This window comes from Lipophrys pholis (genome assembly GCF_963383615.2).
Source record: "Lipophrys pholis genome assembly, chromosome: 15".
NCBI classification, from domain to species: domain Eukaryota; kingdom Metazoa; phylum Chordata; class Actinopteri; order Blenniiformes; family Blenniidae; genus Lipophrys; species Lipophrys pholis.
The window spans coordinates 22,793,790-22,818,094 of NC_137642.1; the positions used below are offsets into that span (position 1 = coordinate 22,793,790).

At 42.7% G+C, this 24,305-nt stretch overlaps 1 protein-coding gene across 1 annotated transcript; it reads left to right on the top strand.

Moving 5' to 3' along the window:
- Positions 1-977: 977 nt before the first annotated feature.
- On the top strand, positions 978-22,375 carry vwc2 (von Willebrand factor C domain containing 2; the record flags this gene model as incomplete). Its single annotated transcript, XM_080481652.1, has 3 exons — positions 978-1,628; positions 3,088-3,217; positions 22,224-22,375. The coding sequence occupies 3 exons, from the start codon at positions 978-980 to the stop codon at positions 22,373-22,375; spliced, it is 933 nt and encodes a 310-aa protein (XP_080337778.1).
- Positions 22,376-24,305: the final 1,930 nt, after the last annotated feature.

Genomic DNA, 24,305 nt, shown 5'->3' on the forward strand with positions numbered 1-24,305 from the left:
GACTGAAGCCCATTTAAAGGAGCCCAGCCACGATACCCAACATTTGGTGGGAAGGAAATGAATGGAAGTAGGCCACCGAACACGGCGAAGCATCATAGCAGGCATTTGCATTTCAGGAAGGTGCACTATGTTAAGTTACGCAGGAAACAAAAACAGAACTGCGGACTACAGCTCTTCCAAAATGTGCAGCCTTTGCAACTTCTGCGCCTGCCGCTGGATTTTTACTCTACCTGAGCTGTCGTAGGTTGACTCCTCAAAGTGCTGAAAACGGTACCGACAGTGATGCACTTCTGATTAAATAATGAGACATTTAGGGGGCTTCTCGCTGGAGAAGAAAAAGTTTCAAAGCACGTAGACCTCTTAGCAAAAAAAAAAAAAAAGAAATAGAAAAGGGGAGCAAACTTTTTGAAATTGATAAGGCTTCTCCCATCAGCTTTAGTAAATTCATCTTTCCAGACTGACATTATGTTCTATTTTCAGATCAATTTCTTTTGTACGCTTGACTGTGATTCATTTATAAAAAGCAGACATTGATCCTGACTCTTTGCTCCGTATGAGGAGCAGGAGCTTAGAAGTGTTAGATTCAGGTTTCTCTTTGGCCGTATTCCTTTTACTAAGGGCTGCGACCGATTGATGCAGGGAAGTGTTATAGTATGAGGCACTATCGATTTCCTCACACCACCCTTTGAATAGTCCTCTCTCCTGACGATCCAATTGACTGATCCTACTGGCTCACACGACACTCAGCGGGATCTTTGCTTGACATGATGAAGCACTGCTCGGAAGTCACCAGAATTTGTCGCAGTGTTCTAGAGGCTAAATGAGACAAACTCCACACCCGGGATGAAAAGTGACAAAATACAGGGCACATAACCCCAGTTTAATTTTCTCTTTCCAGATGGACTGGCTCACACCTGAGATGTGAAGTGTGTTATGTGAGCCAAGGTGTTTTCCCACCTTGCTGGTGGTGGGGAGAGATGCTGCACTCCGTTGCCATGACAGCAGAAGTTCTCTTTGTTCTCGGGGTCCTTGTGAGCAGCGCACAGAGCAATCCTATAGCGACCTTACCGGCCAGCCGGGAGCGCCTGGAACGGGTGCTGACCCAAGCCAGGGAGGACAAGCAGCAGGACGGGCAGACCGCGGAGGGGCCGGCGGGGTACGCGGCCCAGCAGCAGCCGGAGGACATCAACGCCCTCGGCTCCAACAGGACGGGGGCGAGCCGCACCAGGCCGGACGTCGGCTCCCAGCTGCGAGGATCTAAAGGTGAGAAGTCCCAGGAGCTGTGGACCGAAAGGGACCGCGCGAACCAAATCGACGAGGGCCCCACCAGTGACGTCACCCTCTCCCTGGACGCCATCGACGAGTACGCTTATCCGGACTACAGGGGCAAGGGCTGCATGGATGAGAGCGGCTTCGTGTTCGCCATCGGCGAGCACTTCACCCCGGGCCCTTCAACGTGTCCTTGCCTCTGCACAGACGAGGGTCCTCTGTGCGCCAAGCCGGAATGTCCCAAGGTTCACCCCCGCTGCATTAAAGTGGACACTAGCCAATGCTGCCCGCAGTGCAAGGAGAAAAAGAACTACTGCGAGTTCCGGGGCAAGGTCTACGCCTCGCTTGAAGAGTTTAAGGTGAGTCCATTAAGCTGCATTCACTCATTTTTTTGACATCCTCAGACTTGAAACAAGTGCTGACGGAACGCTACGCGGCCATCAACGGAGTTTATCACAGGCACTACACAGAGAGTAGTTACCTTGCCTTGCAGCATGCAAGCAAGCAGGCAGGCAGATTTATAATGGCAAAGGTCAGCACTTGTCTTTTTATTTTTTTCTCCCACAACACTGAAATTCTACCGGAGGCTGAATTTAGCAGTGCAGCTTCAGCAGAGTGTTTCCATATTCAGTTTGTTGATACACATGATGGAGTTACAGTTGTAGTAATGTTACAACTCTGCAGAGCCCACCGCTGCATGGCGGGTATTTGGGCAAAAAGACACACACATTCAGCAGCGGCATCTTTAATGTCTTACCTTCTGACACTTCTTTTGAAAGGCTTTGCTCAGGATTGCACCACAGTCTGGGGCTCTTAGGAGATGATACATTTACCAGCTCCTCCTAATGCTCTTTATACTGGCGAGGTTCTCACCAGGTGACTCGGGCTAATAGGGGATTTCTTCTTCTCGCTGACGGCTCTTTGTCAAAGCTCCACGGAATAAAATCTACAGAAAGCTCTACGAGCAGCATACGTCAGCCCGTTGTTCTGGGCACAGAAGGGGGTGGAGGCACTTTGAAACTAAGCAACAGGCAGGTTTTCATGCCTGATTGCTACATTCTAGGGCATTGTGCTAAGTGCTACATCACTGCATTTTCCACAGCTGAGTGCCATGCGGGGGCGAAGGCCTTTGCAATCTGCAGGAACGCTGCCAGAATTAACCTTTGCTCCCTTGTTAAGAATGAAGGTATATGACGCCATACGAGCGACGGTTAAATAAAACCTTTCACGGCGGTGATAGATGTTTGATTCGAGCTACACAATTTCAGCCCCAAACCTTGTTGCACCGTTTGCATTTGTTCCGCGTAAAAATGTAGAGGAATGCTCAGAAGGTCGAGTCATTTCTAACTCTGTTCAGGCAATGAGAAAATTGGAAGCATCTTTCTTTCGTTTCCCGTTGCTATTGATTTCCCCATAAGCCCTGATTGGATAGTGAAGTTCAATTCTCAACTCAGCTCTCTATAAAATGAGGCATTCATTGGCAATGAAGTAGAGAGAGATGGGACTTCCATATAGATGCCGCACTGTGACACTCATGCACACACACACTCTTAACCGAGCCAGGCAGGCAGGAGTGGTGTGTGTGTGTGTGTGTGTGTGTGTGCGTGCGTGCGTGCGTGCCTGCGTGCGTGTGTGTGTGTGTGTGTGCGTGTGTGTGTGTGAGACGGCAGTAGACAGACAGAGCAATAGCAAAGCAGCCACCAAATACAAACAAAGAGCCACTGACACAGATAGCAAAGAAATTAATTGGGAGGGGAAGGCTGTTTGTTGTCCGGGTGTACGTGGACTGTTAATTGTTGTTCCTCCTGTGTGGTTCAGGTGTCTCCGTGTGAGAAATGCCGGTGCGAGCCGAGCGGGGAGGTGCTGTGCTCCGTGTCTGCCTGCCCGCAGACGGAGTGCGTGGACCCGGAGTACGAGCCGGATCAGTGCTGTCCCATCTGCAAGAGCGGTGAGTGGAGGCGTTTTTTTTGCACAACACCGTGTCGTACTTTGTTCCAGGACAACCAGTCGAATAACAGTGGCGGCTGAGTAGCTGCACTACAACTAAAAGCGTTTTTGCTTAAGGGCACCTCAACAGGAGTTATGAGAGGAAGGTAGCGTGGGTTTTTTTTTTTTTTTTTTTTTTTTGCTGATGCAAAACTTTGCGGCATGCAGTGCTGCAGTGTGGGCAGCCTGCTGCCACAACAGATCAGATCTGTGTAAATGAAAACATGCCAAATGGATTCTTAACGAGTTGTGAGCTACGGCCTGCTTGATATAAATCATTTGATTGTGTGTCATTCAGTTCATTTGACAGAAAGCGCAAATTCCAAACCCATCGCCACATCCGGTACAGAGATTTCTTAGTATTTCCACATTGTGTTCTGCCAACGGGGTTGGAGTTTATGATCTTCTTGGTTTGAGAGCTCTGGCCTGTCTGAGAAGGAGGGATTGTGCTTCTCAGAGTCGATTATCTGAAGTTGCTTCAGATGGTTCCAGACAGCATGTCCTAGATTATGTCCCCTTGTTTTCTTGGTGTGACTCTAATGCAACATGGCAATGTCAGCAACATTGCTTCCTTCAGCAAAAAAGAATGATGACTTGCGATATGCATCTCTGTGTTGAGATCTTAAAGAAGCGTGTGCCGCCTGATGTAAACAAAAGCAAACAATTTCTATGAAGAAAAAAACTGTATTAACATTAGGTGCTTCGTCTGTGAACAGTTTTTATCATTGTGCTTCTCACGATGTTTCCTAAAACTTTAACTGATAAAAGATGGCCTCAGAAGAATGTGTAAGAAGTTTAACTAAGTTTAATCTTCCAGAGAGCTCTGTAGAAGTACACCCAGGTGATCATTTAACTGAATTAAACAAATACATATTTGGAAAAGCTCTTTTCCCCCCCATATAATTCCATGAATAAATGATTCCTATGAATATCCTTTTAGACTCATTAAACATGATATATATTAGCATTAGCGTGTAATGGATGCTTACGATGGGTCATCAATCAAATATATTCCCTCCTTAAATTAAAATCCTATCTTACAACCTCTAAAGATAAATAGTTAAAACCATTGGTAGTCATGTCGTGTTTCTGGCTCCATTAATATTTGCCTGTTGTAATCTTGGGGAATACATTTTGGTCTTTTGTTCCCATTTTTTGCTGCATATCCATTTTTTTTCTTTTTTACATATGCACATATTGATCATGCTGAAACTGCTTTGTACAGAGTTTGGGCAGTGCTCCATATTTCTCCCCTGTGAAATGCCCAGTGGATTAGCTTTGCTGTGTCGGTTGGCACATCAGTCCGCGAGACAGATGCAGCTGCAGCATGTGCAGGGACGTGGCTGGTGGAAGGGATCGCGCATCTGTATTCAAAAGTCGCAACAAATCCAGGGGCTTGCTCACCCGATAAGGATTTCCAGTTTTTAAGATGGCATCAGGCCCTATTACCATAAGATTACCACACATTACCATTCAATAAACAGAGCTGGCTATGATGAAAGTGCCAGGTTAACTAACACCCAGGAGCTGAAAAGACTTTGGGACTTGGAACTTCTCTGATTGACATGTGAACGCCGAGCACATTGCTCAGGCAGCAAAAGCAGGAGATTCCGAGCTGTTGGCTCTGATGACATCTCAAACGTGATCTCACTTTGGCCTTTGTGTTTCAGAAAGGACACAAAGACGGCATTATTCCATCATTCTTTTAAGTCAAGTAAAGAAAGCAAGACTATAAAATGGTATTTCTAACTAACCTTAGGAATCCTATGTTATCTCGGATTATAAATTGAACTCTCATAATCTCAATACACCAAAATAGAAGATAAACAACACTGGGCTCCTCAATTCATAACAGATGGTTAAGAAGTGTTTGTAACGTAGAGAAAACGAGAGCGAGCGGGGCGAGATACCCAACAGTCTCCACCGAGAAAATTTGCAGGCAACAATGGCAAGTCATCTGAAGGCAGCTTTCAGTCTAAAGTGCAGAGGAAAATTGATGGTGGCTCCGCCCACGCTCCTCCACTGACCTCAGCAGAAATACTACGTTGTGCTTTTGTTCAAGGAGAAGTAGCTTGATTACTAACAACCACTCTAGCCTTGGTTGGAACCACATTTTAAAGCAGGTTGAGCGTCTTCTGCTATATTGGCCATGAGCTGGCTTTCTAGTTGCAACACATCTGGCACGGCCCCGTCACATCACTGTGTCCGCCTGCATGAAGCAGATATCAAATCGTCTCATCGTAGTTCTACCTGATGGCGTTTTGTAGTTTGTGTAATAGCAATAAAAGAGATTCAACTAGTTGGTCATTCACATTGTATAAGAATAGAGATTTGAATGTAATAGAATAGAATCGTTTTTTCTTGTCACTCTGAAAGCAATGTTAAAAAGGCAGCGTTTCCAGCAGTGAAATGAAGTTGCAGCATACTCTGTGGCAGCAATAGGACAGAACTGCAAGAAAACAATAAAAACAATAAAGAAATCTGACAAATCTGAGCCGCAGCCGCGCCGGTATCTACTGTGGCGACGCTGAAATTTGTGGAGTTTATTTAGAATTCATGTCGAGGTTCGGAAGATTGATTAAGACATGTTTTATGGTTACGATGACAAGGACAGTGGCAAGCAACCTTTTCTTGAGGGACCCCAATTTTTTCCCATTGTTAACTTTGGCCACAAAATAGTTTCTTTGTTATATTTTGTTACGGAATAAATTCTCTGGGTTTGAGCACCGTCTCGGGGTGTTTAGTGTCCATTGCTTCTTTGAAGACATATTCTAAGGAACTCTCCCCGTCGATTTTTCCCTTTTTGACCGACCCATCATCATCATCATCATCATGGAATTGGAATTCCACTGGTTATTTACGGGCCGATATGTGAGCTTAAACAGATGGTTTTTTTCCCACAGTTTTCATTCCACAAACACCCGATTGATCCAAATACAAGACTGACTTTTTCCTTAGCAATAGGTCATTACAACAGTGGAAATCGTGGTTGAAAGAGCTAAGTTGGTGGAGCGAATGGTGACATGGTGATCATATCGCATGGTTAAGTAGATACAGCTGCAGGTGCCGGGTGTTGTCGTCAACAAGGTTTAAAAGCGTTGCGTCTTTAATGCCTTGAGGGGAGGACGTGCTATGAGAAGAGCAGGTGGAACCGCAGCATGAAAGCGACGATAGCTGGAGTGAAATGAGCGAGGCAGGAGATCTTGTGGGAGGAACCGGCAGACTGTACATGAAACTGTATGTTACGTCTGTCTCATAAATCCAGCAACACGGTGTGTCCCATTTAAAAAAAAAAAAACAGTGAAAAAACAGCTGCTTACCCCATCATTTTTATCTTTACAAAACCATTTTCTAAATATGAGCAGTGTAAAATGAAGTGTTGTAACCTGTAATCCAACATTTGTCTTTTTGAGGTTTAGTAATATGCTTCAATTGCTTTTCCAAAATGCGACAAGTTTGAAAACGATGGTAGCATCTCCTACTAACAACAACTAATGTTTTGCCATTAAATGAAGCAAATTGAACGTAATGAAATGTGACAGATTTTCTTTCCCGTGTGACTACACTAACATCTGTATAATGACAGAAAAGGTTTATAATGCTTCATATTTTGAAATGTCACTTAACTTTTTACACTCATAGTAATTAGATTTTTTAAATTCTTTATAAACTATATATGTTACTGGCTCAAGGTGATCAATCCGCTTGAATATAACAGTCGTAAATTCATAATATAGTGTTGATTTCCACAATTTTGATGAATTCTGGTACAGTTTAAACCTGTTTGACTTACTGTCTCCATCCCTGAATGAAATGACCGAGGCACGAGCTGCATGAAACCTGAATGTTTGACTGTGAAGTAAGAAGACAGATTTTACTGCAGCTGTTGGTGTTCATGTAAGAATGACACCTTCAGATTGGGGGATAAATCCTAATAAATCCTGAAGCCTTGTGCATGTTTCATCGGTGCTATTTCACCTTTGTTTTTCACAGAAGCTTCTATATTAGAATAAATCTGGGAAAGAATCCAGCACAAAAATCATTTTGAATTTAGGTGTTATTAATCACTTCATCCTTACATTCGCAGTTGCATATATTTCTCCTCAGTGACAGGAACACAGATAAAAATATTTGACTATTTAAAAAAATAAGGCAACTTTTCGCGCAATTTATTTCTATTGATCAAGCAAGATTCTAAGTCATTTTTAAGTGAATTTAGTATCATTCCTGCCGCAGGATCCTTCTGCCATCTGCATAAACTGGACTGTATGTCTGATAGATTTTTCGTAGTCCATCTTCCAGTAATACAGCAATATCCCTCCTCCTTCTATATCTTCATTCTGTTTTCTGTGGTGCTTGGGAACACTGGTGACTGATGGGTATTGTAGTATTTGGTGTTTTGAAATACCAAATGAAGTAAAAGTTGAAACATTGTTTCTTGTTGTTTGTTGGCTCACGTTACTCAAATTATTCAGTGTCTTGTATTTTGAACCAATATTTTCTACTTTAATGCTAGATATATTTGTGTAAAGGTACAAACTTGATTTTTATATTGATTTCACAGATTCAATTTAAAGTTACTTTTCAGATTTATTTTTCCTCAGTAAAGCTTCTTTCTGAAATGTGCCTCACATGATGTATTAGCGTATTCAAGTTTGTTTCTAACTCATTTCCAATTTAGCAATCTCTCTTTTTATTCTGATGATTCAACCATGTCATGTCAGCTTTACAACTGACAGCCACTTGACAGAAATGAACTGGTACTATTTATTTTTATCTATTTTTTTGTGACAACAGGAGTGATGAAAATAGCTCACCTTTCACTGAAAAACACTACTGAGTGGCGTTGTGGAGATTCTGAGCATCTTGTGCATGAGTGAGCACTTTTGGCCGCCCTGTTTTTTTTCAAGTGAACTAAAGTACAAGTGCGATCCATTTATTCAGGTCATATTATCCCTTTTCTCACATGCACCTGTGTAACATTTGGTTAAAATTAGAAGTCTGTTCCCATGTTGTTGCGCAGCTTCCATCAGCCTTTCAGTCTAGTCTGCAGGAGGGTTTTTTTTTTTTTACAAAGATGTGGGAATAGCCTCTGGCATCGTTTATACCTCATTTGAGCAAGTTTTCTTGTTTTCAACCTACAGCAGGTGAAATGTTTATGTATTTTAAGGGTCGTGCCAATCATTTGGACTTCCTCTCTCAGCGCTGTGCCTCCTGCTTTCGGGATCGCTGCGAAAATCAGAGCTCCAGCCGTTAATTAAGCGGCGTTGAGACTCTTTGTATGGCTTTGTGTTTAACAGCCTCGCGCTGGACGGGGAATATTTCTGGCTGCGATTTTGTGAACTTGGCTGGCGGGGTTGGTGTCGTGTAAACACGAGGTGTAAACATCCCGCAATCAACCCAACTTCTTTGTACGACTTGAGCGCCGCCGCCACCTTCTGCCTCCAGGAGAAAATAGGAGTGCTCTGTCAGGGTATAATCAAAAACATGCTTCCTTAAAGACTTAATTGCCCCGTGATTGCATTTGCATTCGCAGTTCATTTCACACAAGACTTGACACCATAAAGTAAACCTAATAAACAGAGTGTTAAAAAAAATTACCATCATAGGGGAAAACTTATTAAATAATTGGAGGAGGGATTAATTGTATATAAACACAAGTGAATGAGACATCGCTCCAAACGACGGCGCTAAATCTTCCTTCAGCTCTTATCAATATCTTGATTACACATTAGATTTTACGTTGTCTTTTATTCATGATGACTCTTCGCCGGGTATTGCAGACACAGCGATTTAAACGATGAAGATCATCGATTGTCAGCAGCCATCGTGCGGCGCTCAATATGAGCGAAGTACAGTCGCTGCAGGTTGTTGGTAGAGTTCCTCCTCTGGTGCTGTTGTTTGTCTAGTCTGCAGATGTTGTTCGAGGCTCAGGCAGATGTTTAGACCTCCCAGGGTCTCCAATGCAGCCGAAGTGTCACTTCAAAGCTCAGCTCATTAATGGCGGTGGGTAAAAAAAAAAGAAAAAAAACTCCTACCGCTCGTCCAGATGTGTGATGCCGCCATAAAAGGAGGGCGAACTGCGCTGCAGAGTTTGAGGGAAGTCTAATGGGCGCAGAAACTCAGTGGAGATGGCACAAATGAGGTGAAACAAGGAATTGAGATGTGCGGGGAAGGAAGAATTCAACAAGTCATCCCTTCTGCTCTCATTTCCCCGTCGCACAGTCTGTCTCCTCTTCTCATTTTTCCCCCACTATTGATATAAATCACAGCAAAGTATTTCACCGTTTGATAAGTTCATCAATTATGCACGGGCATTATCTTGGCCTTTTCAGGCATGCAGAATCAATGCTTATGGCAGAGCACCCTGCCTCAGATGTGCTATTCAGCCTGTATGCGAGGAGACACTCGGGGGAGAGCTAGGGGACGGAGATGAAAGTAAGAGGTATCGTGAGCATCCACCGCAGACAGTTGTTCATGAATATCAAAGAACAGCTGTGAATGGAGACAGGTTCTCATCATTTTTTACTCATTATCCTAAAGCGCTGGAACACGCTGCAATTAAACGGCTTCATGCCCTGTAAAAGTTGGAGACCGTCATTCGCTCGCCGCCGTACAGTTTGGTTAACTAATATTGATCCATGCAGAGAACACCTCGTCGATCACACGTATAAGATAGAAATAGAGTTGATCTGCTGTTTCTTTTCTTTTCCTTTTTTTTTTTCCAAGCGTGTAGGGTAAACACGTTGAAGTGTTTGTTGTAAATTCTCAGACAAGTTGTCTCTCTGGCTGCATCTGCTTCTGAAGAATGCTCAGGAAAGAAAGAGGAAAAAAAAAATCAATGCAGGAGAAGTCTCTCTCTCTCTCTCTCTCTTTCTCTCTCTCTCTTCCTCTCTGTGTCACAGCTCCCTCCCTCTTGTCCTTTGCTCTTGCAGGGTATTGCCTTGGTAACGCATGAGGAAACAAGTGGTGCTCTTCAAGACTCAGACATTAGGGTCAACACTAATCTGGGGGGGATGTGATAAACAGTCTGAACTGGAGCCAAAATCACTTCAAATAGAGCAGCACGAGACATGCGAGCCTGGTTGCCAAGAGGGATGGAGACTCATTTGAATTAAGAGAGGCATGATTCATAGGGGGGCCTTTTAAGACGTGGCAGGTTATTTTATTTCAAAGAGCACATCAAAAAAAAAAAAACCCACACGTCAAGTCAAAAGAAAATTGTTTGGATGTAAAATGATGTGGTTTGTCCATTTAAAGCCTCCTCCGTCTCACTCTGACAACACCGCTGAGGAAAAGTGAAGCAAGAAAGGACAGAGTCGATCACTGGACGCAAAACTAATGCTCCTTTATTACCGACTACTCCCTATAAGCACCATTAGTTACTCTTGTTATGCCTACAGAGCACTACTCTCTTTTGAGTAAGAGTCATTTTTGAATAATTGATTTAACCTGTCACATACAGATCTGATCAAACGCCTGTTGCTCAGCGTGACTCAAGTTCAATTAAAACCAAATGTGGCCTAATATTTGTCGCGGCTGTCAATGTGATGGAAAATTCAAACTTCATTGTTCATTCAACAAGGCAGCAGGCACAACAGTTTTAGGGTTAAAAGAAGGTGTAATAAATATCTTACGAGCTGAAAGATATGTTTGTTCCAAGAAGACAGGATTGGAGTCTGGGGAATGCCTGAGGAGTTTAGAAAAGCTTCACCTGATTTAACACACGTCTGAACTGCAGCTGCTGCAGCGTGAACTCCCCCAAAAACAAGTGGAGAGCAACACGGCGCTCCCATCATTATTCTGGTTCCACACACCGGCTCCCACGCTGGAGCTCCTCCCGATGCCCTTTTTAATGTAAGCTGTTATCCCACACAATGATAAAGCTAAAGGCAGATCCTTCACATCTGAGGGGCAAAAAAAAAAAAAAGAAAAAAAAAAGTCAGATATTTCATCTCACTTTGAGAGGGATTGACAAGAGGGGATGTCAAAATGCTGCCAGAAGCACCGTATTGTACATCGAGAAAACCCTTCTATGTATACACTGGATAATACACCACTGCAATATGAAATAGCTCAGCCAAATGTAACACAGTGTCACTTCATTATGTCATTTCAAGAAATTACATTTTAATTGAAAGTGTCAGCCGTTGCATTATGTAGTAACCAACTAGAATGATTATGTTCACCCATAAAAATCAATCTACACTGATAACTTTCATCTTATGCACTCAGCATGAACAATCCCACCTCAAGTCAAGTAGTATAGCGTACGACAAGTAAATTGAATTGGCCAAATCATCACACATGCAATACATATACAATCACAATTCAATCAGGGTTATGCAAATTTTATACAGTAATGTCTCACACACACAAATTTCAAATTGTTTGTTCAGACAGCAACAAGAACAAAACTGGTGATCAAAACACTATATATATTATATTATATTATATTATGTGATATTATATTACATATAATACATCCGGTATTTTGAAGTGAGTAAATGTTTGCTCGGAAACGGCAGACATACATCCAGATTTGACTCGTCAGACATTTCACCGCAGGCTCGTGTCTTTCAGTTTGGGAATGTAGGCGGGGATCCAAAGTATTGTGAGCGATATGACGATTTGGATGAAATCTTTTCGAAGTTAGAAAAAAAACTGTTTGTGTATCTATCATTGACCCAAGTGTTTAAAAATCATGTTTTTACAATATATTGCAGGAATGCAACGATACCAGTACCAATGTGATTTGAACAATTTTGAGGCCCCAATTATGATAAGATTAGATAAGATTGGACTTTATTAATCCATGGGGATATTCAGTCATCACATCAGCTCAACGTGGCACAAATACTCAAAGGCAGCCAGGATAGTTGCACACAAGATAATAGACTATGTATATATATAGAGAGAGATAATTAGATAAATCTATATGTATACATATGGAACTACAGGGGGGGAAATATAGTGTTAATATTTACAGTACTCACAGTGCAACAGTGCCAGGACAGAAGTGCCAGCAGATCACTGCATAGAAGAGAGCTGATACTACCACAGCGGCAGAAAATGTCTTTAACAGAGTCCTGTAGACTTCGAAGGACCTCAGCCTCCTCGGCAGGGAAAGTTGGCTTTGGCCCTTCTTGTACAGGGCGTCTGCTTTGGTGGCCCAGGTGAGTTTATTGTTGAGGTGAACACTCGGGTGTTTGTATGAGTCCACCGTCTCTACACGACAACAGTGCTCAATGACAATGCAACTTTTCAAAACAAGGTTGACCTTTTGTCGTGTAAACGGGTGAAAAGGCAACTTTCTCAAATCGCAGAAAGGCAAGCACACCACGGCCGAAGTAAACAGTTGTTCTGCCCATGCTCCGTAGATCACAATGCAAAAACCATGCGTTTTCACCCGTTGCTATGTGAACGGGGCCTGAGGTACCTCATCCTAATGCAGTTTTGCTTGAGCTGTCAAGTTCGCTGGTAAAAATGACACCACTCCTCAACTTTTTTAATAATTAATATGATAATCTGCGATGATAGTCTAGTTGGATGTTCCCTACATTTTTTATCGAGGTCACCATGGCCAGTTTTTGCATCTTACGCTGTACATCTGATTAGTCTTTACGCTGGATGCCCTTTCTGCAGCAACTGGAGTCCAGATTTTGATTGGCTTATTTCCTAACCTCTGTCACATTATAAGATAACAATGTTCATGCCTGTCATGATCCATAGACAGTTACAAGCATAACTCCTCTCATGCAGCTTTCAGATTAAAATATCCTGCTTGTCCTTATATTTAGTCTGATATTGTTGCTATTCTTGTATTTTTGAAGCATAATTTCAGATTTTTAAGTCATCTCTATCACACATACAACCTTTAAGGTAGCGGTTCCTGAACTACGTATTATAGGTCAGCGGCTGCACAGACTTCATCATTCGATATGTAATCCTTTTTTGACAAATAACAACACAGTATGGACGGACGCTCCCTGCACAAAACACACAAAGTCATGACATGATTCATTTTTGAGACAGCAGTTTAAAAAACCATCTATTTCCTATCCCCTACCTCACCGTTCTTTTAAATCTTCAATTTCCCCTCAAAAATCACCTCAAACTTATACTGCATTCTTTGATAAAACTGGCTGAAAAGTCATTTTGTTTGAAAAGTGGAAGAAAATTGTGCACTCTGGCTGTCATTCTTAAGTCCTGTTGTTTTGTTATGTAACGACTGTAAACCATGAAGTAATCACGAATCATAAATTAACTCTGTACTTATTGTGTCTTTTGGACATGAATTCTCTTGATCTTTCTAAATGTTTTGTTTTTTTGTTAAATCCTTTCATCACACAACTGCTTCCTTTTTTTCTCTCCATATAATCTAAAGGCCATTTTTCTATTACTGGACCATGGGGTCAGGATTACAATACAAATAGGTTACAGTAATGAAGATAATAGCTGGTCACATTATGCCTTAATAACTGCCGCGGCGCTGGGTCACCAAATGGTTCTCGGCTTTGGTCTGCTTGTTAGCTGTTATTTTCCTAATTTCTGACATGAATGTGACTTCAGCATATATTATACTCTGCAGGGGGAAAAAAACAAAAAACAAAGACACGGACAAAACCAAACAAAGACTCCATGAAGGTCTTTCAGTGAGCGGCTCTTTCACCTGGATGCGGTGCCACCGCGATGGCTGGCGAGGGTTTGTGGCTCTGCCCCCGTGAAGGACATCGGTTATGACAGTCGTGCTCACTTGTGTGCAGCTGGGCAGCTCAGCCAAAGAGATAATCAGTGGGCGCAGTAGCTGGAGAAAACATATGCGAACCAACATTTACACGAGGTGGCACTTCCTCTCTGCGGCCTTGAAGCCAGCCAGTTCATATTTTCAAGTGGGGAGGGCGGTGGGGCTGTCTTGCCGCACGTCCCTGAAAGAAATTCATTCATTTCGCTGTTAAATTATAGTCTCTCCCAGCAAAATTCCCCCACTTCCTGCCTATAAAAAGCAAGGCCTTTTTATTATGCATTTATAATGCAAATCTACTCAAGAAGTGCATTAAGATGAGTGATTTCTGCTATTCTTCTCCTTCCATTACCTTTATGACGTGGCTCTGCAGGTTTTTAACATTTCAGAATTAAAGGGGTGTGATGATCGGGTTGTGTCCTCGTTTCCTCGTCCATTATCTGGCGCCGCTACAGAGCCAAAAGCCACAGGTGCTAATGGCTATCTCTTTCACGCGCTTCCCGAGCCAGCTCCTAACATGCTGTAGTGACAGTTTGGGTCCAACTGTTCATGCACATGCACACTCCATTTGTTTCTGCCTCTCCGGTGATGCTGAAAAGCTCTTGTGAAGCCTGATGTGCCGGAGAAAATTTTTTTTGAAAAAAAACACCCTTCTGTCTCAGAGAAGCGGAGATAAATACAGAGATGGGGATATATTATATTAATGAAGCAATGACAAAAAGGTGGGTGTGATATGAATGGCAGAATAATGGGGCGACAGGAATGAGTAAGCACAGTGGCACAGAATCCATGCATTAATTAACACAAATGAGTGCTGCGCAACTGTGAATGACTGCATGACAGGTTGTGGTTTAATCCCAGCCTCAGACGGGACTGCTTTTGATTTATGTTGTGGAGCATGGGATTATATTTTACGACCCCCCCCCCCCAATCCTCTCCTTGCGTATCCTCGACATAAGCGTCTTTTACTGAAGACTCTGTGTTCTAAATGCTGCTAATGATGATGAATCAGTAGCGACAGCAGCCCGGGCCACAGGATGAGTTGTTATTCAGATAGGGTGTGTGCGTGTTCATCTGAGGACTTATAAATGTGTTCGGGTTGACATTTTGACAGGCCTCGGCAAACTGTTCACATTGATTGATGTGCCAGCGCGCTCCTACTGGGTGCCGCCGTCCAATGAAATGCAGCGGCTCCAGCCGAAAGACTCCCCATTTATCAGCATCTTAATTATACAACAGAGTGGCTCAAGACCTTGTTAGTCTAAGGAAATAGCCATTGTTATGCTATACCTGATGTTGTGGAAGCAATTCCCGCAGTGTTTATACTTTGCCGTGCGGCTGGAGAGATAATGGATGATTTATGAGTATTTTTTTATTGGTGGAGGACGGAGGCACACTCTCAGGACAAAAACCCTCCCATCACACCAGAAGAGCCGACGCTGTCATGTTGCAAGGAAGACGCTTATGTCTCAGCATTGTGAGCCTGAGCAGGTAGACGTATAATGGTGATGGCATGTAGAAGAGGTACCAAGCCAAGCCGGTCTCCCGCGGTGGCCGAGGCGTTCTGCACATGTTTCCTGGCCACGTACAGGGCTCCGCATCTTAGCAGCCGCAACCAACCCAACAGCAACATTTCCATTAGCGAGAGCCAATTTCCTGACAAATAGCAATGGAAAAAACAGTCCCTTGGGGTGCACTTCAAAACTATATTAAAGCGCTGCATAACAGTGCTTAATTTGTTTTTTTTTAATGCACACTTCACACTCCAACCTTGAAGTTACGCAGCTTTCAGCCAGACATACGCTTTACTTGAGGTGCAGCCCATCACAGGAGTGCGGGGGGGATAAAGTAATTGAATACTTCTCACGTGCGCACCGAAAATTGAGTCGCATATTGAGACGGGATAAAAAGAAACTTGAGTTAAACGCCCGAGTCCCAGAATAAGACAGTGGAAGAGATAATTGTGTAGGCCTTAACAACTCGGTGTAATCACTGTAATCCCAGGAAGTGACTCGTCCCTGACGGGAGCTCGGACTTTCTGATTGAAAACGCTCCTCTGCACAGGCCATGAGTGGTCACTCAGTGGTCCGAAGAGCATGGTAATGACGGTCAGTGGAAAATCTATTGCGAGATGCAGAAGCAGTCGATGACTCATGGCAGATTGGGCGTAGGTGTAAGAAGCCACGAAAATCCAATGTTTGACAACCACAGCATTGCATGTGTCCACATTTTTAGTCATCAAAGGAATATTTTTAACTCACTTTTGTTTTGAAAATTTACGCTGTGGTGGATAACTGAGTTAAAAAAACAAAAAAACAGGATGTAATGTGAAAACAGCCTAATGGAAGGAGACGTTTGTTTTGTGCCAGTGATAAAATAATTAGGGATGTACCAATACTATTCTCAAGTAACAGGTCCGATACCGCTCAAATACTCCCTGATACTATCCGGCGAGTAATACATGACGTCATCCATCAGCAACAGCGCAAGAGAAGATGATCGATGACTGCAGTGTGGAGAATTTTTGATATTATTGATAATGATAAAAATAAGACCAACTGTGAATAGACTATATTCACGAGGACGTTATGGAATTCCGCCACGTGGGATACCATGTGGTACTCGCCGCCATGTGTATAAACACCGCCTCACAAGAGCGACATGCGACTCCTTCGACTCTCCTTTGCCAGCACTAAAGCCACAACAATGAATATATATCGCCGTCAATCCTCATAACTGTTTATTCACAGGCATGGGCAAAATTGCCCGTTTTCACCAGAGACGGCTGTAATCTTAGCAGCACGCCTTCAGCACCCATATCACAGACAATCCCATGGGGGTTTGCGCGCGGGAGGAATACGACCTGATCGTGCATGAGGTCTATTCTGTTCTGCCAAAATATCAAGAGGAGGAGAAAGATAGTCCGTACAACACCAGCAACTTAATCGCCAGAGACATTGGCACCGGCAGAGTTGGAACGATGTTGCTTATTAATTTAACTGCTCAGTGGATCAGGAGGAGTTTACTCCAAGCCGTGCTACATGCTACATGTTAAAGAGTTTCAGGGCTCACACACTAGTGATGCTACATGCTGAACTTGATTATAGTATTACTGATACACTCACAAACAACAATCTCAGTCCCTCGGTCTACAGTGTGCAGTACACGTGCGTAGATAGACACTATGCACTGCACTATGTATACTGCAGACTGTAAGGCCGTTGGAAGCGCGTAGCATCGACATAGAGGTTGTGCGAAGGTGATTTGCAGGAACACATAGCCTTCAATTATTATTTGCATATGGAGTATGAATCGGGCTTTATAGCATTTTAAATAAGTACTCGTATTGGTACTCGTACTCGAGCATCCTTAAAGATAATAACAGATAATTTATAACTGTATATTATATTGTATACTGGATGAGACTATGTTTAAAAACAATTTTATTAGCCTCCCAAGGACATTTGCTTTTCATTCATTCATATACACACAAGCTTCAACCGATTTGGGAACTTTCCAAACCTTTTGGATTCAGGTCAGGATTGAAGTTTTTACGCCCCTAAATCAGTCTTGAACCAACAATCCTCAGTGTGGGAGGCCAGTGCTTTATGCTTGGGGCCACGGGGGCTGATGCAGCTAAATTATTTACAGGAATCTTATCCGCAACTCTCCAAACAGCGCTACGAGATTAAATCCAGCCAATGACTTACTTTGTTCAACATTTTCAAGTGGTACCAAGGATAGAAAGTGCTGTGCAAAGGCTTAAGGTAAGGGAGACAATGTAAGAGTGCTCTCAAAGATAGAAGTCTTAATTATCCTTTGCGTCATTGCAAAGTGAATGAACAGATGATAAATCAGCATTTGGTGCGACCACCCTGTGCAGTGTCAGTTCTTCCAGGTAAACTTGCAGACGGAGGCTCAATCTCCTCGGTTTCCTCATGTGACCCCAAAGCAGTCTCCAGTATGTTGAAATGAGGACTATGTGGAGGCTATAGCATCACGTCTGGGGCTAATGTTTGTTTACCCCCAGATAGCACACACTGACAGTTGCTATGTGATTTGGATGTTGTACACATTAAAACTGGAAGCATTCAGATGCTTTCTTCTTAGTATTGCATTGTGGAAAAATAGCATTTCTCTCAGATGTGCTTTAAACTTTTGCACAGTACCTTATTGCTATACTGTAAAAAAAAAAAAAAGTGATAAATGGATATTTTAAACATTTTCCTTTTGTGAAACTCGGCTGAATATTTGACAAAGAGAGGGAAATATCCAACCACAATTTCGAACATCCAAAGAATACTACCTGTACAACCGAAACAAAAATAGAAATAAAATACCTTTATTAAAGAATAACGTGTGTGGCCACCAGGTGGCAGTGTTGCAATCGATCGTCCATTTCTTTCAGAAAAGAGTAAGATATCTGATGGAGAGTAATAAATAAGGAATATTTATGATAGTTAAAACATTTCCTTGAGATAAATGTCCACTCAGCCCATACCTGCCACCGCCAATGAACTGGAAAAACAAACAAGGAAAAAGTACGAAAGAAACAATCCAGACATCAGAAGAAAAGCAAGAAGCCCCAGGACGGTAGTTTTGTCGCCCTGCCTGGTAGTTCGACTCCACGCTGAAGGAATAACTTCAACCTGTTGCTGTAACTCAGGCTGAAGCCTTGAGCCACTTCTGCAATGCTCGGTTGTTCTCGGATATTTGTTCAATTGAAGGTTTTGAGTTCAATTTCTCATATTGAGGTAATTCTGTAGTTCATCTTGTTAAGAGTGGTTGTGGTGTGTTTGAGTGTGTGACTATGAATAAAGTGTTTATTTCAATCAAATAACTGAACCTCTGTATTATTTCCTCAGGTTACCGTATTTCTGGCACATTGAAAAAAGCTTTGTTTCTCATTGCAATGACTTTTAAAGTAGTTATAGTATTTATGATGGTTTGGTTTAAAAATGATAATTTTAAAGCAGAAGTGCTTCTTCATTTTGAATAAACGCAAAAAAATCTAAACAAGCTACTTCTTGTATGAATATAAGAACATTAAGCTGCAGAGATATTTTCCATTTCTAAATGTATCTCCTTTTTTCTTACACCCTAACTTGAATGGGTCAACAATGATTGGTTTTACAAATAAAAAAGGTGATCCGGATGAAGTATGACCACATCGATTTAATTTTTCGACGTGGCTTTTCAGTTTAGGTATTCACAAAAAAATGGACAACAGTGATTGAAAAAATAATGAAAACATTCCTTGAATGTTTATTGTGCTCCATTTCATTCCACGTGCTTCTCCTGGCTTTTACATATGTGGAGACACCCGAGGTGCTCAACTTACAACAAAAAAATTATATTATAAAAAAAAGGTGTTTTGAGGTTTTTGGGTTTGCAATTTAAAAAAAAAAAAGTTAAAAAAAAAGCTTCTTCTTTTATTCTTTTGATCGTACGCTGTAACCCGTGGCCAGATCTGTTTAGAATGTGTATAATCTATGCAGACTCCTGATTATGTGATTAGGAAAGAATAAAGGAAGTGACATTTGTAAATACAATTGGAAGAGACAAAAGGAGCAGTTGCGTTGTGTGCAGCTGTAGCAGAGTCAGACGGAGATGCAGTGACTGACTCAGTGAGTCAAGGCGGTCTGGCAGACAGAACGCTCCCAGTGGCCCACGCCGCCGTACGTAGAGCCGAGCAAAATACCGCTTAGGACGTGACGTCACCGACCGACGCCTGGTGGGATCCGTGGGATACACTTGTTTGTCGCTAGGTGACGGTTTGCAGTGCTTTGAAGTGCAGTCCATTGGAGCGGTTGGTAGGCTCTTGCACTATTGAACTCATGCATGTGCAATTACAATTTCCTCTGAATATACGTGGCACCTTACATTTACTGTGTGAAAGATAATGCAAATGAATTCCTGCCAGCAAAGGCCCACCAACAAGCTCCATTACGAATTGATGCCTGTTATATGCATCTTTTTTTTTTTCTTTGCCTCTTGTATTCCCATAAACCAGAGCACTATTTTGGGAAACAATCAATGAAAGACCCGATATAAGAGCCCATTCTCCACTGAGAGAAATGAAATGAAGGGCAGCACATTCAGTCTCTCCTGCTCATTTTCTTCTCTGACTGACTGCACTCAAGTTCACTGGGATGAACAAGATGAGACTACCAACTGCGTTGAACTCCATATGGAAATTTGGTCATTGCAACAGATGTGGAATCTAAAAGTAGCAGGAAAACAAAAAGAAATGTCCTACTTTCAAACTAGCACGTGTCCCTTTGGCTTTCATTCCACAATGTATTTTTTACATAGAAGGTTTCCTGCCATCAGTCTTTGTGCAAAGCTGAAATATCTTACATATAAAGTCTTACACCCAGTATATGCTCATTTATCCATGCGAATATCTGCAGAGCCTGTGCATATTTGAGCATTGCTTATTGTATTAACCTACATTCTTTAGCTTTTTAGAAACCGGAATAAAAGAACCCCATTTCAAATGGGACAGAATGGATTTTTTTAGATGAGATTCCATAGCGATTCCAGGTCTTGCTAATTAATTATATTATTGGAAATTAGAGTATTTAATTGAAAATAAAAAAAATCAGTTTTTTTGCATCTATTTAATACATACTTACTTTAAGGTGAAACGTTAAATAATCTCATAGCTACACAGCTATGTGGAGCTGTGGCTCAGTTGGTCCAGCAGGAGGTTTTCCAGTCTTGAGATTTACAGCAAGATCTTCATCTCGCCCTCACCGGGCGTTGCAGTGCCTTTGGGCAACACGCTGGACTTTGGGTTGCGCTCGCTGGTGTGCGAGCAACTTGCAGAGACCAACAGTGTGTGATTGAGGTAAATATGTTGGAGCAGCAGCAGCAAAACAAACAATATAAAAATAAGTCATGACAGTCTTGAGGTGGCCATTGTTACTATTGTACCTCTATTTACTAAAGCCATGGAGCACATGCTCTCTGGATGCCTTGTTTTCGCCTGTTTACACCGCAGCTTCTTTTTTGGCTGCAAGCACCTTTGTTGTAGAAACGGACACCCGAAACACCACCACACTTTTGCGTTTTCACTCGAAATAGAAACCTTATTATATCCAAAATATCCTTGTTGCATGAAATAGCCAAACGCTCCAAACATGTGGACCTTGTCGATTGTTTTGTCAAAACAGAAGAAACAAAACTGTTCCTATGCTAGCGTTAGGACAACAAACAGCTGTGGAATACTTTGAATGTGCAGAGTGAGTTTTAGTGGTACAGAGTTTTCTGGCTGCTGATTGCAACCGACTGGGGCTGTGAAATGTTCTGCAGTTTGGTTCACATGTTCAGGGCCTCGGTAGAAACATGGTGAGGCAGCTGAGTGAGCTGCATGGAGGAGTGAAAAGCTCAGTGAATATTCTACACTGAAGACAATAAGATTTAAATTCTACATCTTGTTTCTGCACGTAGATACAGCAATGTTTTACACACTGGTCCAGTAACGCTCTGCCCGTGTCTACCTGTGTTGAGTTACAGGTTTGCAGTTTATTCCAGATAGTTACAATTGTGAGTGGCTGTCTGTCTTTCGGCGTTTGCATTATCGGGCTCTGCTTGGTTGGTTATTCAAAGGCTGCTTCATCTGATATTAAATGTCACTCACCGCATGAGACAGGAGTGATAATGGAGAGATTTTCCTTCCACGGGCCGCAGAATTTACAGGTTGCATTTCATAATTCAGCTTCATCCAGACTGGCAAGGGTGAATTTGTGGAATTTCAGAGTGATCGCAATCCTTCGGGCAGCACAAAGCAATGTGACTTTGAACCGTGCATTCAGTCCTTAAACTGTATTTCTTTCCACGCTGAGTATCCTTGGTCGTCGAGGTGCACAAAACACAGGCGGGTGTGACCTCCATTACAGGTTGTTTTTTTTTTTGCTTCGGAGTGACTCCATACACAAGGATGAATTTTTCTTTTTCTTTTTTTCGAACATGTATTTTCGCTGTGAAACAATAATTGACCCGTCATGAGGAGTCTGGTCATTTAAGTTGACCAGAGCATGACATATCACCAGAGTAAAAACGGATCAGGCGTTTCCACTCACTCTGACCTTGATAACGTTACTCAGCATCACAAACACAAAAGAGACCAATTTGAAATCCCACTGTATTTTTTATTTGAATTTTTTTTTTCTTCGTGGTTTTGCACTACCATGTGTGTTTTCTCCTGTGTCGCCTACAGGGCCAAATTGCTACGCGGACACGGCGGTGATACCGGCCGGCCGGGAGGTGAAGATTGACGAGTGCACAATCTGCTACTGCACATACGAGGAAGGCACGTGGCAGATCGAGCGTCAGGCCACCTGCAGTAAGAACGAGTGCCAGCGGAGCTAGAGACTGGCACGGCGAGGCGGGGAGACGTCGGCACGCAACACCAGCGCCAGTCCACATGTACACTGTCAGCCTTTCACCCAGTCTACCGGACATCAGGGTCGGACAGCAGCCCTCCAACATTTATACTCTAATCACTCCTGTATTACTGGGAAAAAAAAAAGGCTTTTATGAAAGTTTATAATCCACACACAGATTATCTATTTATCTATGTATTTAATTATTTATGAATATATATATAAAAAAAAAAAGAATATAGAGGTCGATAATGCTGAACTAAATATTTTTTATAGCCTCTGTATTTTATTAAGCAATGTATTGGACCAGAGGTCAACAAAACAACAGAATGTATAGAACACACACAGCTGTCTTTGAAGGTGCAAAACCTCAGTGTCTCGATGAGAAGCGCCCGTCCCTCGACCACCGAAGTGCAGAGTGAACCACGTGCGATCGTTTCGCGTCAAACAGGCGGCGAGTTGAAAAACAACAGCAGCGGGAACGCAGACGGATATTCAGGAGGACTCGACTGTTTCCGGATTCCTTTTATCTCTTTTTGGATGTTCAAATGTGCTTTGATTTGAAAGTGCTTTTTTGTATTTCTCTTGGTACTGTGTGTTCATGTTTCAAATAAATGCCAATCTGTGCTCTGTAAATGCCCAAATGGTACCTTTTTTTTTTTTTTTTTTTTTGCCGTAAACTGTGTCAGTGATGGTTTTTCTTTCTGCGTTGACAGACTCACAAATGAATAAAAATGTTGAAAGTTTCAATTCAATCATCAAATGATACTGAGATGAAGTGATAGGCGCAGACTTCAGGATAAACGATTCGGCATTTCAGATAGCACAGGTAACCTTTTGAGTGTGACAGACCCAGAGCAAAAATCCACTCCAGAGAGAGACATTTCTCTGTTCTGAAGTTCCCTGGATGGTGTCAGTTTACGGGTTAATATTTCATAACTTGGGGATATTAACACACTTGGCAATGCAGAATCAACAAGAGGCTGAAAGGAAGACGTGAGACAGACTCCCGAGGGTGCGTTTGGATCTTTTTTGAAAACCGTTACTAAAGGCCAGATTGGATGACGGTGTAGAAAGTGAAAGCTGATTTGACTTGCTGCATGTTGATTTTCTTGCCCGTGTTCTCAGTTAAAGAGTGAGGCGGGAGGAGGACAGAGCCACGAGGCGGCCATAAACCCGTCCAGATGTTGTGCTTCTGCTTTGGTTTTTGTATTTGCATCGGCAGCGCGACGCTCCCTTTGTCACCCTACACGAGTGCACGGCCGCCCTTGTGGAAACTCTTTGATCGGGAGGTTGCCAGACAACGACGCCACATCTCCAGCAGTGAGACGTGCCTCTCGGCCGGCCGGCAGGATCGAGGTAAATCAGCCTAAATGCATGTACATGCTACGTGACAGGCTTCTCTCAAAGCAGCGGGGGAGCCGTGGCACAGAGCTATTAAGGGTTTTTGTGCCCGGCGTTAACTCTTCTGTTCCGATGACTGTAAGGGTGCTCTCGAGCCAAACTCATTCACTCAAGATAGTGGGACTTGTGCTCATGCATACAAGTGGCAAATGATTGAAGGATTTTTCTCTCCGATCGTTTAATCCTTGTTTAACACACACACACACACACACACACACACACACACACACACACACACACACACACACACACACACACACACACACACACACACACACACACACACACACACACACACACACACACACACACACACACACACACACACACACACACACACACACCCTCCGTTTAGAAGAATTGCGGCCATGTCATCTTCTTTCATTTTGCCAGATAATACTCCCTTACGTCTCGTTTCCCAAGCAGCTTACCTGCTGTGTTTCAGCCCGTGAAGTGATGATTCCTACCAGGGGTGCTATCTGTGGCCTCTATCTGCTCTGCTCAGGTCATTA